The following is a 20,851-nucleotide window of genomic DNA, read 5'->3' as shown; positions in this document are numbered from 1 at the left end:
CATGCTTGAATTCACTGAGCACTGACCCATTCTCTCACAATTTTTTGTTGAAGCGTCCGTATGCCTAGGTGCTTGATTTTATACACCTGTAGCCATGGAAATGATTGGGTCACTTAAATTCAAATATTTGGAGGGGTGTCCCATCACTTTTGGCAATATAGTGTATATGTACAGTCATAGACAGAATTCTTGGCACCCCTGGTAAATATGGTCAAAAATGGCTGTAAAAATAAATCTGCATCATTTATCCTTTTGATCTTTCATTAAAAAAATTCAGGGTTGCTAATAATTCTGTCCATGATTGCATAATCATTTGTTTTTTTAGGTGAAATGTGACCTGGACCAATCACGTTCACACATTCAACACCTTAATAATGGTGTTCAATCAATTCATATGCTTTTTGGCCTCTGGTCTTTCTGCTGCAATCTACCAGTGCTGTTGGAATGGCACCCCACCAGAGGAGAGTTAGTTTTTAGAGAGGGCATGTAGGACAGAATATACTGACTGTGTTCAGAGGGTAGACTGAAGATGGAGCTGAACTAGAGGTACTGCCCAGTGTAGAGGTACTGGGAGTGGCTCTGCCCAGTGTAACAGTGGTGGGCTTGACACTGCTGCCCTGCAGGGTTACTGTACTCACACAGCTGACAGTCGTGATGGTCACAGAACTGGAGATAAAACTCAGGCCGTTGTTCATACTGACATGGAGAGAGGCAGACCTATGAACGAAAACAAAAAAAAGAGACAAAAATGGCTGACATGTTTTTTTCTTTTAAAAAAAAAAGTTAAATTATGTCAATTTGATTGGGCCTTAATACTTAAACCTCTTGTGCTGGGTGGTCATTTTTGACCGTTTAAAAAAAATTCTATATATTTGTAAAATAATTTTTTACTTTATCATAATGGTACAAAACTTTACTTTATCATAATGGTAAAGGTTTTGGGACTTGCGTTGCGCACGCACTCAAGCACGCACACACACACACACACACACACACACACCATGGACATTATTTCAAAAGGTTAAATATTCCGAATATATTAAATGTATTGTTTGCATCGTAAACATATTTCATCTATTGGAAACTTTTGGCATTGCGCACAAAAAAAAAATCGCACTGAGAGCTAATTTTTTAAGTTATCAACCTCAAATTTGGAACATCTAACACTAAAAATACTGGGGACACTAAAAATTTGATTAAAGTTATTCAACTTTTTATACAAATAAAATGTATGAATTAGGTCTTATTTAATTCTATAAACTTAAATACTGATCTGCCAACATTGTTGTTATATGATACATTAAAATAAGCTGATAACATCACTGTTTTCCCCAGTACGACTGTACAGCCAAATCTAATTTTGTCGCAATATTATCCTGTTTGACACTGTGAAGCTGCTTTGACACAATCGTGATTGTAAAAGCGCTATATAAATAAAGTTGATTGATTGATTGAACATCGCTTGTTTAGATTTATTTTGCAATAATTGCAATGATCTGCCAAGTGTCATCTTTAAAAAATGTGAGAAAACTTAAGGATGTGCTCCAAGTCATTCAAGATTTATGACCATTTAGAATGTCAAATTAATTTCCAGGTCCATGCTCAAAAAGTGAATAAAAGGATTATAACTACTGTATAAATATAATTTAGGACCATAAATCTTCTAAAAATACTAAATATTAAATAAAAAAATATTATCAAATTAAAAAAATAGTTCAATCATTTCATTGAAATAATGAAATGTGACAGCGCCAGTGGGTTAAATCCATTCTGCTTTCCCCCCAAAAAAATCCATCGGGGCTTAAATTATGTATAAAAAGAAATCTACACTACCATTCAATTATAGAATATGCTTACATATTTCAAACGCCTGGGGTCGGTAAACAATTTTTTTTTTTAATTTTTGAAAGGAGTCTCTTAAGCTCACCAAGGCATGTATGACATTGCACTTACAGTAAAATTTTTTATAAAAATAATGAAAATGAAGATGTTTTACAATGCTTTATAAGCTAAAAAGCCTGCAACAAGAATCCCTTTTAAGAGAGCTGGGTGTCTTTCCGTCCTATTTTTTATTTGTTTCTTGGCTCGTATGTTTCTCTTTCCATTCTATTTGCGTCAGCTGACGAAAGAGATTCCAGCAACACTTACGTTCCCTCCTCCTTCAGTACAGGCGCTGGGCAGAGCAGGTACGTGTCTTCCACTACCAGAGGCCTCTTCACTGGAGAATAACACACAGGAAAACAAGCAGCTTGACAAGTGCCCTTAGGCTTGACATCAGTGATGCTGTTACATTTTATCATGCGTTTGTGGATAATTTAACAGCTCAATATATAAACCAATCTGAACCACCCTTACAGAAATAGTTTCATCATACACTACACCATTCAAAAGTTTGAGGTCAGTAAATACATTTAAAAAAAAAAAACTAAATTAATACTTCCATTGAGCAAGAATGGTTTAAATATATAATAAAAAATGTCAAAATAAAGACATTTAAAATGTTACAAAACATTTATATTTCAAATAAATGCTGATCTTTTAAACTTCCTATTCATCAAAGAATCAAAAATATAATTTTTCAACAGTGATAATAATCATAAATGTCCCTTGAGCAGCAAATCAGCCTATTATAATTATTTCTAAAAGATCGTGTAAGAATGCATAGTGATGGGGGAAAAAAATCTGATGGGAGGGGATATTATGTAAAAAAAACATTTTATATTTCAATGCTTTTGGGTAAAAAATGCGAGAGAACGTAAAAGCATTGAAAAATATTTTTTCCTCCCATATATTATTTTTTTTTCTCCCCACCACCTTTTTCGTTTAGAATTTATTAAAACAGAAAACAGCCATTTAAAACTGGAATAATATTTCACAAATTACTATTTTTACTGTATTTTGTTTTTTTTACCCACACTGTAAAAATATATTTTTTAAAAGTTACCTGGTTACCTTAAAATTTTGAGTTAGTACAATAAAAAAAATTGAGATTCGACAACCTTTATTAAAATATTATTAAAATATTTTGTAAGCATATTGGGTAGTTGTGTGTGTTTTATTTTTAATGATGCAGTGAAACATGCCAAATTGTGCTATTTTCATGATTTATCACATTTTTTATGTGGTTCAGATACAATAATATTTTGAGTTTCTATTTATTAAACAAATTTCCTTCATTGTATCAACTCAAAATTTTAATTTCAATAAACTCAAAATTAAGGCAACCAGTTTACTTACTATTTTAAGTTAAACCAACAAATTCTTTTTACAGTGTACCAACCCCAAACTTATAAATGTCAGTGAAGTTTCCACAAAAATAAAATGAAATAATTCTAAAAATAATTATTTATTTTTATACCATAAAACCAGTGTTTAATACAGAACTCGAATGCCTAACTGCTACAGTGTTCTGGTTGGTTGCCAGGGTGTTACTATGCAGTTGCTAGGCTGTTTTTGGTGGTCGCTAGGTGGTCTCAAGTCATATCTATGATATTGTGTTCTGTAGATATGACTCAAATCAAATTGTAAGTCTATGGGGTTGTTCTGCTCGTTTTCTTTTAATAGCAAACCGCGTCTTTTGATGTATTATTCATGCTTATATAGCACAAACAGTGCAGGATAAGTTATTTGCAGACATCTTAAAAGCCCCCAACCCTACGTTTGAGTAATGGAGATGCTTGCCTTAGCAATTACCACTAATAATTATTTTCAGAAGAAAAACACCGAAACTGCATTGCATATCTTTACCATTCAGGGCTGAAGGGCAGAATTTTTTATTCTCTTGTCATTTTTCCACATGACAAATGAGAAAGTGGAAAATGTTTGACTCCAAAAGCCTCATTTACCCTGGCCGAGACTCACACTGGTGAGATGGGCCCTGCATTCCCCCGTGCCATCTGATATTCTTTAAGTAAAACAGCAGCTGAGAGAGAAGGATAGAAGCTCGGAGCTCAGAAATCATTAGGACATCAACACCGCAGCAGACCAATTTGTGGCCATTCATTTCCAAGATAAATCCAGGCATTCCAGGAGCTGTGTGTTGAGCCATTTTATTAGTTACCAAATGTAACCGTTACGCAAGAGTCATATGATAGGGAGTATAATTTAGCGGCATACCTCGAAAGTATTGAATTTGTTCACACCTGTATGCTTTTTATGACATTGGCCTAACTCTACACATACTAATTAAGCCAATGCAAATACAAAACAATTAAAAAACATCTAATATCCTGGACCAAAAGTCCTGGTAATAGTTTCCATGGTGTGTTTTTTAATAGTGTGTGGATGTGCATTTATGCACATGTGGTTTGCGTTCAAGGCAAGTCTTGTGATTTACAAGTGCCGCGGCCAACCTTTCTCGAGCCTATTGCAGAAAACACGGCAGCCATACTGACATTTGGATTCAATCGGCTCCTTCATCATTAACAAAAGAACAAAACAAAGCGCTGCCACATTCATGAAGACAAAGCTTATTTTTCTATCTCCATTGGTGAGTTTAGCTTGGCCTGGACTCAATGAATAAAACTTTCAGCTATTTAAACGGCATCACTTTTGCTGCTTCTCGAATGAGGAGATCATTTTGGGTTAGCAGCTAACGCTAACACAGGATGGCTTATTAATAATTCAGCTGGCAGTGCAAGGAACAGGAATCCGTCTGTGCTGTTTTTCACTTACTCACGGTGAGGGTGTTGTTGATACGGAAGCTGCAAAGGATTCTGCTCACGTCACGGGCGTGAAGGAATCCGTTCCCTCGAACCACCACCTCAAAGGATTCTGGGACGGAGGAAACACATTGTGTTTGATGTTACATCCATGCAATCCAATATGACCATTCAGGATATGAAGAAAAAAAAAACAGATTTTATCGCTTGTGGTTTAGATTGGTTTCATTCGATTCAGATTTCACGTGGTGTTTTGCAGTTGTATTTGTCAAAGAAATCTGAATTTTGTTGCCTGTCTGAACTAGGTTTTTGCTTCAGGCCTGACATATGTTTACCTCCTGCACAAATACTCGAGGGCTCCACGGCGAGGATCTCTATACAGGATCTCTTGAGAATCTGAGGAAAGGAAAAATCAATGCACTTATGTTAGAATCTTTTGACAACATGCACAATTTCTGTAACTTTTGCTTGTGTAAAGATTCTGTTCCAAAACCTAGTGAGCTGGCTTGCTCTCTAGTGCATACAGTAGGCACCATCCTAAAGTATAATTTGGCCATCTGCGGTCGTTTCTCGACGGTCTGTGCACTGTCCGTGTGACGTTATTTTCATCATTAGGAGGGTTCGTGCACACTGTCCATGTGTAACCCTTTTTTTTTGTGTCTGTGTGGATGGTGCACATATATTGTTTGAGTTACTTGAGTGCTTGAAAACAAAGTCCACTAGATATTACCAGCATCCATATCACCTTGTAGGCCAAGACTGGTCACCCACTGAAGCTAAGCAGGGTTGAACCTGGATGCGAGACCTCCTGGGAAAACTAGGTTGCGGCTGGTAGAGGTGTTAGTGAGGCCAGCAGGGGGTGCTCACTCTGTGGTCTGTGTGGGTCCTAACGCTCCAGTATAGTGACTGGGACACTATGCTATCAAAAAGCACCATCCTTCGAAATGAGACATTAACTGACTTTCTCTGGTCAATAAAAATCCCATGTCCTTTGAAAAAGCATAGGGATTTAACCCTGGCATTCTGGCCAAATATGCCTATTGGCCTTTGTCCATTATAGCCTCCAAATCATCCCTTAAAGGGTTAGTTCGCCCAAAAATGAAATTGATGTCATTAATGACTCACCCTAATGTTGTTCCACACCCGTAAGACCTCTGTTCATCTTCGGAACACAGTTTAAGATATTTTAGATTTAGTACGAGTGCTTTTCTGTTCCTTCATGAAAGTGTATGCACACTATACTATCCATGTCTAAAAAGGTAATAAAACATCATCAAAGTAGTCCCTATGTGACATCAGTTAGTTAGTTAGAATCTCTTGAAGCATCAAAAATACGTTTTGGTCCAAAAATAACAAAAACTACGCCTTTATTCAGTATTGTCTTCTCTTCCTGGTTTGTTTTCAGTCCTCAAATAAAGATTCAAATGGTTATGAATCAGCGAATTGATTCATGATTCGAATAAAACATCACCAGAATGAGCTTGTGGTAAACAAATAGAGCAAAAGAGAATATGGATGTGGTCATGGCTAGGGAAATGAGGCCAACTTGGCATGCCAATCTTGCAAATGGAGCTTGAGGTAGTTTTACGTTTTAGGACCATGATCAACATGCCATTTCACGTTGCTAGTTTATTGGCTAGTCAGTAGATGTAGGTTGTAGCAGCAAACACGCTGACGATCATGCTAAATTTCTGACACTGTCAATGATCGCAAGCTATCTTTGGTCTCAAGACCGTGACAAAGGCCATCTTTGAATCTCTCTCACTGTATGATGTTGGACCACTGTTTGGGAGCCACAGCCACAGAAATCGCCATGATGGGTCATTTTTTGCCTGGGACAGCCCAAAATCGCACAATGTGTACTGGGCATAATGGAGGTCAGCTAGAAGGACCGGCATTTTGCTGATTAGCTAATGACGGGATACTCTAATTCAGGGTTTTTCAAACTTTATGATGCCAAGGGTCCCCAAATATGATGAACCTTTTATGATGGAAACCCCTTCTTCCATCTATTTTTATGTATGAAAAACATTGAAACTGATAAATAAATAGTAGGGTGAATTCAAGGTGATTGGGACACTTTATCCAAGCCATCTCAAAGGCAAAAAGTTTCCCAATCACCCTGAATTCACCCTAAATGTGACATTATAAATAAAACATATTGTTTCCAAACCTAAATTGGCTATACTTAATGCTGGATATATAAACCTAAAACATTTTTGTATAAGCAACTTTCACAATAAATGTAAGAAGCTTACGTACTGCCTCAAGAAACTGCCTTACAATCCCAGAGAGCAAGATAAAGGGGACCAGTTTGAAAACCACTGCTCAAATCAGTATCAAAAATACATGGCGCTGTATATGTTGGGCAAACTTAAACAAACCCGATTCCAAAAAAGTTGGGATACTGTACAAATTGTGATTAAAAAAGAAATGCAATAATTTACAAATCTCATAAACATATATTTTATTCACAATAGAATATAAATAACATATTAAATGTTGAAAGTGAGACATTTTATAATGTCATGCCGAATATTGGCTCATTTTGGATTTCATGAGGGCTACTCATTTCAAAAAAGTTGGTACAGGTAGCAATAAGATGCCGGAAAAGTAAAATGTACAAATAAGGAACAGCTGGAGGACCAATTTGCAAATTATTAGGTCAATTGGCAACATGATTGGGTATAAAAAGAGCCTTTCAGAGTGGCAGTTTCTCTCAGAAGTCAAGATGGGCAGAGGATCACCAATTCCCCTATTGCTGTGGCGAAAATTAGTTGAGCAATTTCAGAAAGGAGTTTTTCTGAGAAAGGTTGAATAGAGTTGGACATTATCATTATCTAAAGTGCATAATATCATCCAAAGTTTCAGAGAATCTGGAACAATCTCTGTGCGTAAGGGTCAAGGCCGGAAAACCATACTGGATGCCCGTGATCTTCGGGCCCTTAGACGGCACTGCATCACATACAGGAATGCTACTGTAATGGAAATCACAACATGGGCTCAGGAATACTTCCAGAAAATATTGTTGGTGAACACAATCCACCGTGCCATTCGCCGTTGCCGGCTAAAACTCTATAGGTCAAAAAAGAAGGAGCCATATCTAAACATGATCCAGAAGCGCAGTTGTTTTCTCTGGGCCAAGGCTCATTTAAAATGGACTGTGGCAAAGTGGAAAACTGTTCTGTGGTTAGACGAATCAAAATGTGAAATTCTTTTTGGAAAACTGGGACGCCATGTCCCACAAGGACAACCCAAGTTGTTATCAGAGCTCAGTTTAGAAGCCTGCATCTCTGAAGGTATGGGGTTGCATGCGTGTATGGGCAGCTTACACATCTGGAAAGGAACCATCAATGCTGAAAGGTATACCCAAGTTCTAGAACAAAATATGCTCCCATCCAGACGTCGTCTCTTTCAGGGAAGACCTTGCATTTTCCAACATGACTGCCAGACCACATACTGCATCAATTACAACCTCATGGCTGTGTAGAAGAAAGATCCGGATACTGAAATAGCCAGCCTGCAGTCCAGATCTTTCACCCATAGAAAACATTTGGCACATCATAAAGAGGAAGATGTGACAAAGAAGACCTAAGACAGTTGAGCAACTAGAAGCCTGCATTAGACAAGAATGGGACAACATTCCTATTCCTAAACTTGAGCAACTTGTCTCCTCAGTCCCCAGACGTTTGCAGACTGTTATAAAAAGAAGAGGGGATCCCACGCAATGGTAAACATGGCCATGTCCCAACTTTTTTGAGATGTGTTGATGCCAAGAAATCAACTTGTTTTTCCCTTAAAATAATACATTTTCTCAGTTTAAACATGTGATATGTCATCTGTGTTGTAGTCTGAATAAAATGTTGAAATTTGAAACTTCCACATCATTGCATTCTGTTTTTATTCACAATTTGTAGCGTCCCAACTTTTTTTGGAATCGGGTTTGCAGATTTGAATAAGATTGAGCTATTGCTAAAATTAATTGATTTTTTCCACTGAGTCACATTATCAAATTACCTTTTCAGTGAATGATACAAGCAACGCTGCCTTAGAATTTGGCTAAAAGCTCACGCTTTTTGTCTCAGAAGTGCACATTTGATAACATAAAATGCTGCCTAGCCAGCTCACAAGGTTTTGGAACACAGTTAATTAGATATATCAATACAATTATCAATAGAAAGATGTGAGAGTTGATGTGACTGGGTTTATTTTGATTCCATTCACTTACTGAATCAATGACCCCGTGCAGTGCTTCAAAGCCATCATTAACAGGAAAGACGTGATCTTTGCTGTCGGCTATTGTTGCCAGCTGTGACCAAATGAGAAATCATGAAAAATATGCTTCTGCATTATTTTGTTCTTACATTGCATATCAGTTGCTGAAAAATCCAAATTGTGGTGACCTGCTGACAATGAGGGGGGGAAATTGGTTTGTCACCTTACCTGGGTTTCATTAAAGTCCTTCACTCCAACACAGTACACAGAAGCTCCCAGCTGACGCGAGCGACCGGCCTGCCATTTTATCATATCAAAAGACAGGGTTCAAAAGATGTGCTGGGTTGCATACATTCAATTAGAGCCAGCACATGTGAAATATCGAACTACACAAAAATATTATATGAGTATTAAAAGAGATGAGAGTCTGAGAGAAAGAACGTCCAAGGTCTAGCTGATTTTATGAATAGCTGCTGCCTCTGTGGGTAAAGTCAGAGCTACTGGCTCTTAGTGATAAATACATTTTTTCATGCTCGGGGGAGAAAGAATAAGAAAATATGTCAGGATATAAGGTTTAAGGTCTCACTTCTCTGGCTGCCAAGTCAAATTCATTCTCACGCAATTCTCCATCTGTAAGAGCAATGATGACACTCGCTGTGCGGTACCCTGACAAGAGCAGAAATCGAAAATCAAAATCATCTTCCCCGACTTACACATCTATAGCTACTGAAAAATAATTTAAAAAATAATTTGATTCATAACGTACCGTCACCTGTTCCATAGTAGATCTGCTCGCTTGCCTAGAAAACCACACAAATATTTTTTTTTTAGCAAACATTGTTTGTTCTGATGTACTTTACCTTATTATATAATAACCTCTTACCCTCTGAAAACCTTTGTGCATGAAGGTATCTCCACCTGGTAAGACATGCTGAAGTTCCTCTAGGCCAACACGAATATGATCCCTGAATATTAAGATTTTTTTTTAATTATTTAGCATTTTACAGTTTTTTATGGCAATTTAGAAATGGCAGTATGAAATCACAGCATGTGTTATGAACTCTTGCCTGTCTGCTGTTAGTTTCATCAGGATCCTTCCCTCCGTTGAAAAGACTATGAAGGACATGCGTAGCTGGGGGCTGAAAACAGAGTATAATAGGCCAAATGTTCCTTTTTTTATTCATAGACCATCAGGCTGCAGTTGCTGCCAAGCTGACATTAATAGGGTCTACAAGGATTTCCATTATAGCTATTCCTGCTATACAATATGTCATTATCCGTTAGTACTTCAATTGGTTTCGTAGCCTTTTAGTTACAGTATATGATATTTTTTGCGACATTCCAACTTTGGGTTACATAATTGCTTTTCATAAATACATTATAGAAGTACTGACAATAGGCAGGCCACAAAAAATAATACAGCATGATGAGCATCTGCTGGAATCACCTGATGAACTTGTGTGCAAGGTGATCAACAAAGTAGTAGATCTCATTCCAGTGGTGCTGTACACTTCCAGACCTGAGAATGATGTCAAAGATTTTATGCATTAAGGATTCAGTATTAGGACTGCACAAAATAACAATGCAAACACTGTTTTGTCATTCAAATGTATGGACACTTGAGCAATGAGTTAATTTCAATAGGCTATATTAAATATCAAACTAAGAGGTGTCTGCAAATAAATACTGCAGGATTTTTGAAAACAATTAGGGCTCTATCATAAACTCATGCGTTTTTTTGCTAGTTTTAGCCTGATGCAGTTATCATTTTTACGTCCTCCATCCGAGCCACGTCGTTGCGCTAATGCATGTGCACCCATTTGTGTGCCCATGAGTTGGTCTCGAAACGAGGTGTGTTCAGGCGCATTGTGGGCATGTTGTTATTTTGAGGCAACTTAAAACAACTGCTCCATTGACCAACAAAAACCCGGTCTAAAGTCAATGCCGCAATATTTGTTGTGTTATTTAAAGAGCCTGTTAGTAATATGCGCCTATTGGCAGGTAAAACTGGTCTGTGGTCAGACGAATCAAAATGTGTAGTTCTTTTTGGAAAACTGGGACGCCATGTTATCTGGATTAAGAGGACAAGGACAACCCAAGTTGTCATCAGAGCTCAGTTTAGAAGCCTGCATCTCTGATTGTATGGGGTTGGACGAGTGCGTGTGGGCTGCTTACGCATCTGAAAAAGGCACCATCAATGCTGAAAGGTATACCCAAGTTCTAGAACAAAATATGCTCCCATCTAGACGTCGTCTCTTTGAGGGAAGACATTGCATTTTCCAACATGACAATACCAGACCACATCCTGCATCAATTACAACATTATGGCTGCGTGCAGAAGAAAGATCCGGGTACTTAAATGGCCATTGTGCAGTCCAGATCTTTCACTCATAGAAAACATTTGGCGCATCATAAAGAGGAAGATGTGACAAAGAAGACCTAAGACAGTTGAGCAACTAGAAGCCCGCATTAGAATGGGACAACATTCCTATTCCTAAACTTGAGCAACTTGTCTTCTCAGTCCCCAGACGTTTGCAGACTGTTATAAAATGAAGAGGGGATCCCACACAATGGTAAATGGCCATGTCCCAACTTTTTTTGAAATGTGTTGATGCCAAGGACATCAAAATCAACTTTTTTTCTCCTTAAAATTATACATTTTCTCATTTTCTCATGTACACTCGCACGCAAAAAGACTGTGAGGCAGCATTGGTTTTCAGTGTGAATGCTGTGAAAAACACACAAATGCTTATGTCCCCCTCTGGACTGAGGGAGATAGACTTGATAATAGCGTATCATTTTCTCACTCAAACTATTGCCGCCTACTGCTTCTGCTACTGACTGCTTTTAGAGGGAAATTCCCATACCTGCTGGTCTAGGATCTGTTTTCTATGTAATAAGAGCATATTGTTAGCGGAAAAGAGTTGGCACACTCCAGTGCTTATCTATATTTGCACTCATCAAATTTAATTTCCAAAGTGTTTTCACTTCACAGATATGCTTGTTGATTTCTCAAACGCAATGGCCAATCACAGTGTTTAAGAAACAATCCATTCACCGCTCTCAAATTTTTGTCCAGTGCTGAGTGAATGCCGTGTCCTAACTACATGCATTGCAACATAATAAAAGGTATCTTTCCATGTTAATTAGAGTTTTTGTCCTAACCAGCCACCACAGCGACACGCAATGAATTTTAGTCGCGGCTAGAACAACAACACAAAACATGGCAATGTTAATCTCAGGTTGTGTTTATGTGCTATATTTAATGTTAAAAGTGTGTAATGTTTCTTTGAATATAATTTACTGCTCCCAGCTTTGTCATAAAAGCAGCAAAGGATTCACCTCAGATCTTGAAATTAAACGCATTGGAACAAGAGCGTTCAACAAATAAGTATATCCTATGACAACGATTGTTTTAGTAACTCAGTATGTATTTTTAATAGTTTAAATGGTGTAATATTTGTGAATTTGATTATGTACATTTTCTTGTGAGTAATGTCAAGATTAATCTCTGGTGCCGTGCACTTGCCGCGAGAGCCCGCCCACATGCTGTTCTGATTGGCTGTGGTTTTTGATTGATTTGTTGCATCTCGTAGTCGCGTCGCATCTGATGTGGACCATAGACTGTAAAAAAATATGGACGTAGTGTCCGTGACGTCACCCATAGGATTCTGATAAGCCGTTCTGAAACGTTAAGTAGGGTCAAGCTGGCCGTTGCCATCTTGCTAGCGCGTCATCGTGTGTCACTCCTAGATAACAAAAAATGGGCAAAGAGGCGGGATGTGGGTGGAGCTTGTGTGACGCAATGACTGTAGTCGGAAGATAAATGGCTATCCACCTGTCACTCAAAGTAACCACGCCCTTAATTATGCAGAACTTTAAGGCTTTATATAACGTAAATGAATGAGTTATAAAAAGACCTCCCCCCCCCCAGAGTTGTCATGAAGGGCAAAATTAGCCGTATAGACCAAAACCACAATTTGTACCAGGCTGTAAACATGTTTTTTTCTGCTGTAAAGTTGGGTATTTTAACATAGGTTTTAATGAGATTCTGCTCCATTCTGGAGCCTTTCCCTAGTGGCCAGTCGAGGAATTGCAGTTTACATTACTACCGTATTGGCATTAAGAGAGATCGCGGGAGGTTGCCGCTTGGTGTGGACAGACAAGTTGCTTTTCGCTGAAATCTTATCGCATCACTTGTAGTTAGGGCACGGTGTAAGTGTAGACATCGTGTAAATAAGAGTTTCATTGTGTAGTCAGCTTCACTGATTAATCTAACAGAACTTTGTGAGATTGTCTTCGTTGAATAAGTAGGCCCTAACAGCTTTTAGTATTTATAAAGGGAGCGTTCTTTATAGCGATACATTAAAAAAAATCTGAATTTGAATAAAACTTTGATTTTCCATTCTTGACAAGTGGCCACATATAAGCTTCAATAGATATAGGCCCTATCTGCATATAAATGCGGGATTCACTCTCGAAATTGTGATGACTGACAGTGATAAATATTTATGTATTGAAATCAGGCTAATATAAATGTCAGGAAAACACGATCCCAGTACTGCATGACATTATCCATGAATCACTGGATCTTTGGTAAGTTAAGGAACACTATATCGAGTCCGACCTTTGTTTTAAACTGATTTCCTCTATTAACTCCAGTCATGCAGCAGCTCTTCTGCCACTCAGTCCTAGCTGAGGGGGCGTGTTCTGGTTGGAAAGTGACATCGATTCTCTCTGAAGTGTTCAGTCTTTCCGGTCCCAAATTCCACCATGTAAATAGGGAATCTGCCATTGAGCGAGCACAAGTGGCACTCATCAAATTGCAACACATTATGCCCAAAACACACCCGTTACTCATTGAGAGACTAGGTGCAATGCTTTTGGACCATGCGCCGGGCGCGCAGACCGTTTTTTGTTGTTGTTAAACTAGCGAAAGTGGATTCTGACACGCCCTAACTGCACTTGCTCCATGTCCTTCAGACCATGATCTCATTTTCTTCATCTCGTAAATCGTGTTTTGGTTTTATTAGATGTACAGTAGTATGATGTCAGTAGCCTACCTCTTTTTTTTGTATTTTAGATTTTCTTTATTATTTAAAAACAAACATCTTTTGTTTGAAAAGTGTGGTTTATCTTTTTTTTTTTTTTTGACAAACACCCCTTGATACTTTGACGTCTAATGGGGGGGGGGGGGGTTACTACATTTAGATGTTCACATGATGGATTAACTCCACCGAAGGATTAAGGCTGGTCATATGTTGTGGTGGAGGTGATTTTCCCCTGAAATTGCACACATCTTGATATGCTGTTTAAGGATTATCTCAAGATTCATTGCAGGTTTGCATGGCAGCATGTTCCTGTCCAACTGTCTTAAAAAGTGGGTTTAAAAAGCTTCTGACAGAGAATAATATCGGAGCATCTAGTCGGTAAATTTTCGTTTGGCGGGCTTCTTTAATGGCTCAGCTTGTGTAATAGCTCATCTGGCTGAGCAATTGTGGTGGAGACAAATCAAAAAAGAATGTGAAGCTTACGTAAGCGACGTCGAAGCCATCCAAAGTCAGTATAAGCTTTCCTCTGAGCACATCCACCCCCACAAACACACCAGTGCTGCTAATTCAGTCTTGATAAATTCAACAGATGGTGATACACATTGTTTTAAGAATGTGGACAGTCTATTATTGTCTCTAATTCTGTTGCCATTTGATATATATATATATATATATATATATATATATATATATATATATATATATATATATATATATATATATATATATATATATATATATATAAGTTTTATTATTATATATTTTGAAGATATGGAATTGGAGCCAATACCAGGTTATTTAAAACCTAGAATAACTTCTCAACGCTAAAATAGAGAAAATGGCATGCATTTTAGCAAACTGAAAAAAGACAGAATTTACTGTATTCATATGAAACAATTTTTTTTTCTACAGTCGTCATTATATGGATTTCTTGCTAATTCTCTGTAATGCCTCACTGACCCGTGGTTGAGGTCACTATCACCTTTAATGATTTGGAAATAAGTTGCGGTTTTGTCTGAAACCATAAGCCAAGACAAAAATCCAGGCCAAGACTTTGAGACCCAGACTACTTTCTTTTTTTTTTTTTTTTTAGAATAACAACATTTACATTTAGGCATTTAGCAGCTGCTTTTATCCAAAGTGACATAGGCCTACTAAAGAGGAACAGTAGCAATTTGTAAAAGAGCCAACAGTAATATGTAACATTCAATGGTCGCTTTATTAGACAGTCTAAAAAGTTGCCTGTCCATTTTAATGAGTTAAAAAAGAGAAAATTCTGAATGTATTTCAAAACGCTGGACCACTTGCCGATCCGTGGTTGAGGTAATTATCACGTTTAATATATAGGAAATTGACTGTGGTCTTGTCTGAGACCATAAGCCCAGACCTAGACCAAGACGTACATTTTTGAGACCCAAACCAAGGCCAAGATCGTTGAGTAATTAGAGTCAGAGCGGACTTTTTATGCGGTCTTGAGAGGTCTCGAGATTAAGACTCCCAACTCTTCTCTAAACAAAATTAACAAGGCATATTGATTTCCTGTGGAAGCTTTTTTCCCCCCCATAGAATAAAAAAGAAGTAATTGTTAAAGTTAAAATTGACTTTATATCTCACAATTCTGACTTTATGGGCCCTATCTTGCACCCAGCGCAATTGACTTTGTACACCGACGCATGTGTCATTCCTATTTTGCACCAGCGCTTTTCCCTCCACAGAAGCACGTCGCTAAACTAGTGAATGAACTTGCGCTCCCTGGGCGGTTCAGCGCAAAAAAGGAGGCGTGTTCCGGCACAAACAATCCCTGGTCCTATTTTGCTGTTCCATTAAACAATCGCGCCACTGACCAGAAAAAACCTAGTCTAAAGTCAGTGGCGCGTTGCGCGTTGTTCATTATGCTATTTTAAGGGCGCATGCTTGACCATAATGTATAGCGTGCACATACACTTTGCTCATGTAATCTACACAGATGCAACAGTTATTTTTGCAAATAATAAATTGTTACACTTAAAAACTATTAACACATGAGATGACGGAAATCATTGTGGTGTGCCACGAAGATGTGAAAAAATAGGCATAAATCTAGCTTACAAATTATTCAGGCTAATTGTAGTAATTAAGGATCAGACCTGTTTTCCCAATAGTGGCAAGACATATATGTATGTAAGGACATCTGACAAATTGGTTTGTCTGTCAAGAACCAGGAAAAAAAATTGACTGAAAAACTGAAAAGAACCGCTCCTGGCGTGGCTTGGTAAATACGCCATAATAATAGTGATCCATAATGGAACTTGCGCACCTGCTTTTAAAGGGAATGTTGGATGACGCTCTGATTGGTTTATTCACGTTACGCCCAAACCACACCTATGAATAATGAAGCTACTTCAGACCAACCCATTTTAGATTTGCGCCGGGCGCAAGAGCCATTAATCCCGCCGGGAAAATAGCAACAGCGCCGAGACCCGCCCACAAAGTTACTTGCCCTTCGCGCTTTGACACTTTCATTTCAGATCGTTAAAATAGGGCCCATATCTCACAATTCTGACTTTATATCTCACAATTCTGACTTTATATCTCACAGTTTTGACTTAATATGTCGCAATTTTTACTTTATATCTCACAAATCTGACTTTATCTCACAATTCTGGCTTTATCTTACAATTGTGACTTTATATCTCACAATTCTGGCTTTATATCTCACAATTATGACTTTTTATCTCACAATTCTGGCTTTATATCTCACAATTATGACTTTATATCTCACAATTATGACTTTATCTCACAATTATGACTTTATCTCACAATTATGACTTCTTATCTCACAATTCTGGCTTTATATCTCACAATTATGACTTTATATCTCACAATTATGACTTTATCTCACAATTATGACTTTATATCTCACAATTATGACTTTATATCTCACATTTCTGGCTTTATATCTCACAATTATGACTTTATCTCACAATTATGACTTTATATCTCACAATTCTGGCTTTATATCTAACAATTATGACTTTTTATCTTGCAATTTGGACTTTATATCTCAGGATTCTGCCTTTATATCTCGCAAATCTGACTTTATATCACATTTCTAACTTTAAATCACAATTATGACTTTATATCTCACAATTCTGATGTTATATCACACAATTGCGAGTTTATGTATCACAGTTCTGAGAATTGTGAGACGTAAACTTACAATTGTGAGATTAAAAAGTCACACATATCTTTATTCTGTGGTGGAAACAAGCTTTCATAATGTTCAGAGAATACAGAATATTGCAGGTTTTGAAATCGAGAAAAATAATCAGCATTTACACAACAGATTTTTTTTGACTTTCTACTTCGAAGTTTAATTTTTGATTCAGTGTGTTACTTGCCATTTCTTTATAATTAGTTGTGAAATTTACTAGCAGTTTCTGAGTAAAAAAAATTCACAGTAAACCCTACACCATTTTTTTTCAGTGTATGTGACTACTACTCATACCATTTCCGTTCCTACATTTGCTGAAATGTTATTTTACAACAGCAGACACTGTGTTAAGGATGTTAATAATATGCCTACCTTCAGAGAGTGAGTAGGAGATAGTCTGAGATAAGATTACACTTAAAAACATAAACCGAAGTGTTCCAACATAGAAAATGAAACTTGCATTGTGAACTAATTCTTTGCGATGACCTCATCAGATAAGAACCTACAACCATCATTATAAAGACTTTTCCAAAATCTGGGCAGTCATCCTGCACAATGAAGGCATTGTTATACTCTGCCACCAATGAGAAATCCAAATATTTGCATTCATATAACATTTGCATAATGCACTCGAAATTCATCACAGGGTGTGCGTTTTTTTCACAAGTCTTTTCTCTGAGTTTATCTTTGTTGTTAAATGAAGAATGTTACTGTCATGACTAAACAATGGCATACATTCTCTGCCTCTCCCTCCCCTCAGCCTCTTTCTCATCTCCATATCATTTGCGCTCTGAGACTTTGGAACATCTGGCCCTGCTGGTGAAAAGGTTCAGCACACGAGGAACCCAAACAGCTCTAAACGCTTCCCTCACCTTCACCTCATGACACCTGCATCAATCTACTGGGGGCTATTATTAAATAACACCTTAAAAAGTGACTTCAGACTGTGACATTTATTATTGAACTGAATATTTTTTAGAAAAATCATAGGCAAACCGACAGGAGAGCCAGACAAAGGAAACGTGTATTTTTCACCAATCACTTCAGATCTTCAGTTTTTTTTTTCTTCTTATCTTTATGTCTATGACAAGATCTTCCTGGAGGTTGTCCTCATAGTTACTATTTTTATGGTAATTGATTATGCATCCACATAGCTATGAATAAAAATACAGTGCAAAAGCAAAGGATTTGATCTGCACTTGTGGAGCTTCGGTAAAAGTGGAAGATAATATGCTTTTGACCAAGTCTTCATGCTTCTGCAAAATTGCCCAGGTTGTAGAGGAGCTGACCCTCTTAGACGTCTCTGATATCCTGCACAGAATATAAATTCTATGTAAATCATACATTTCAAAGACCTTCAGGGTCCAGGAGGATTATGCCAGATATATGGGCACATTCAAACCTATGTCATACATGATTTCAGTATCAAGATGATGAGAGACTGTAATGACGCTTCAAGCTGTCTGAATCACTGGCTGATGTGTCTATTTGGAGACGTAATGATTGCCTGCTTGACCTTTGGTTGTCTTTATGGATGTTGTATTGACATCCATACAGCGTCAGATTCTCAAGTGCCAATACACCGACTAAAGACATTCTCAAAGCTTATGGAAATGGAAAAAACTCACTTGTCCAGCACAAAATAGAGGTCAAACCCTCCATAGCACGATGACCCAGCCTCCCAGCGTTCATAGCTCTGTCCTGCACAGCAGCTGAGCCTCAGGATGAGCATCACAAACAAGCCCACAAGCAGCCTGTCACCTCCACGCCAGTCCATGGACATTATTCCAGTTTGGTAATGGCAGCCTTGCACAAGTCAGTGGCACTTCCCAGCACACCCTCGAAGCAAGACATCCAACTTTGGTGGAGATGATTTACTCTGCAGCCCTTGTTTGTCTGTGATCCATCCAGGTTGGAGCAGGTCTGGTCTCAGTGGCAGAGTCCCAGAGCTGCAGTCAGATCCTGAGGAGCTCCAGTCAGACTGGCCTGAATCACTCCCTCACGCTCAGATAACTCTAATACTGCTGTGCTGTTGCCACAGATGTGTTTCAGGCTTTTTCAAGTGCTGGCCCTCAGCGTGCCCCTGAGACATGTGTTGACAATGGCTTGGGATAGTTTGAAATGTTCATAAACTAATTTGATTTGGTCTGGTGGTGCCTGGACCTCTGTGAAAATGAGGGTTTATCTTGAATTCGAAGAGGGAGTGACATGGTTACTTTTGGAAAAACGTTTAAAACTGTTTAACAGCAACTGTTAACTGTTTCTCTCTCTCTCTCTCTCTCTCTCTCTCTCTCTCTCTCTCTCTCTCTCTCTCTCTCTCTCTCTCTCTCTCTCTCTCTCTCTCTCTCTCTCTCTCTCTCTCTCTCTCTCTCTCTCTCTCGCTCAACTCTCTTTCCACCGAATGGGCTTTTTTGTTAAGGTTATTTTTCTTCTCTACTGCCACAGTGTGGTGACTTTTATTTTTGTTGTAGCAAGGGAAAACAAGTAAATAAATGATTTAAATTAAATAACTATAGTTTATTGCAATTAAATGATGAACAAAATTAAATATTACAGTATTTTATTTATCTTAAGTTACAAGAAATCCCAAACGAATAACGGTTCTTAATAATGGATCAAAAACATTCAGCGCCAATGTAATGAATTCTGAATCAATTCAATCTGGTCCCTTTTTCTTTATTATTTTTATTTTAAATATATTTAGATGATTATTTAACTGCATGTCTGCAGCTTGTTAAAATACTTGGGGATAGTTCACCTTAAAATTTTTAATTCTGTCAACATTTACTCATGCTGAAGTTTTTCTGCAAAACACAAAAGAAGATTTTGAAGAATATCGGTAAACAAACGTTTTACTTTCAAACTTCCCTGAAAGAGATGACATCTAGATAATAATAATAATAATAACTTGTTACATTTTTATAGCGCTTTTCTAGGCACTTAAAGCACTTTTCATAGAAGGGGGAATCTCCTCATCCACCACCAATGTGCAGCACCAACCTGGATGATGCGACGGCAGCCATATTGCGCCAGAATGCTCACCACACACCAGCTGATTGGTGGAGAGGAGACCGAGTGATAAGGCCAATCATTATATGGGGATTATTAGGAGGCCATGATGGAGAGAGGCCATTGGGCAGGATGCCTCTTTATCAAGGGATTTTTAACGACCACAGAGCGTCGGGACCTTGGTTTAACGTCTCATCTGAAGGACGGTGCTCTTTGACAGTACAGTATCCCCATCACTATACTGGGGCGTTAGGACCCACACAGACCCCAGGGTGAGCGCCCCCTGCTGGCCTCACTAACACCTCTGCCAGCAGCTACCTAGTTTTCCCATTTGGTCTCCCATCCAGGTACTGACCAGGCTCAGCCCTGCTTAGCTTCGGTGGGAAACCAGTCTTGGGCTACAGGGTGATATGGCTGCTGGTTTAGATGGGAGCATAGAACTGATGGTGCCTTTCCAGATGTGTAAGCTGCCCATGCCACATACACTCGTGCAACCCCATACCATCAGAGATGCAGGCTTTTCTGAGCTCTGATAACAACTTGGGTTGTCCTTGTCCTCTTTAGTCCGGATGTAGATAATGATAACTTCAAACTCTTTGCTATTTTTCAATTCTCTGCCAATCTTGACTTCTGAGAGACTCTGCCACTCTTAGAGGCTCTTTTTATACCCAATCATATTGCCAGTTGACCTAATAAGTTGCAAATTGGTCCTCCAGCTGTTC

General features: G+C 38.2%; 1 protein-coding gene across 1 annotated transcript in view; it reads right to left on the bottom strand.

Annotated features, from left to right (window-relative positions):
- antxr1b (ANTXR cell adhesion molecule 1b) overlaps positions 1–19,013 on the bottom strand; it is a 41,237-nt gene extending 22,224 nt beyond the window's left edge. Inside the window, exons 1-12 of the mRNA XM_067433624.1 lie at positions 18,749–19,013; positions 10,324–10,395; positions 9,944–10,015; positions 9,760–9,841; positions 9,643–9,676; positions 9,463–9,542; positions 9,105–9,173; positions 8,890–8,970; positions 4,997–5,057; positions 4,675–4,773; positions 2,149–2,218; positions 507–717 (exon numbers count right to left, since the gene is read on the bottom strand). Of these exons, the coding sequence (XP_067289725.1) occupies positions 507–717; positions 2,149–2,218; positions 4,675–4,773; positions 4,997–5,057; positions 8,890–8,970; positions 9,105–9,173; positions 9,463–9,542; positions 9,643–9,676; positions 9,760–9,841; positions 9,944–10,015; positions 10,324–10,395; positions 18,749–18,903 (1,086 nt within the window). The 5' untranslated portion in view covers positions 18,904–19,013. The remainder of the gene's footprint in view (positions 1–506; positions 718–2,148; positions 2,219–4,674; positions 4,774–4,996; positions 5,058–8,889; positions 8,971–9,104; positions 9,174–9,462; positions 9,543–9,642; positions 9,677–9,759; positions 9,842–9,943; positions 10,016–10,323; positions 10,396–18,748) is intronic.
- Positions 19,014–20,851: the final 1,838 nt, after the last annotated feature.

Source organism: Pseudorasbora parva, chromosome 23 (assembly GCF_024679245.1).
Source record: "Pseudorasbora parva isolate DD20220531a chromosome 23, ASM2467924v1, whole genome shotgun sequence".
NCBI lineage: Eukaryota > Metazoa > Chordata > Actinopteri > Cypriniformes > Gobionidae > Pseudorasbora > Pseudorasbora parva.
The sequence above is the reverse complement of the archived record's forward strand: the minus strand, read 5'-3'. Positions and strand labels throughout refer to the sequence as shown.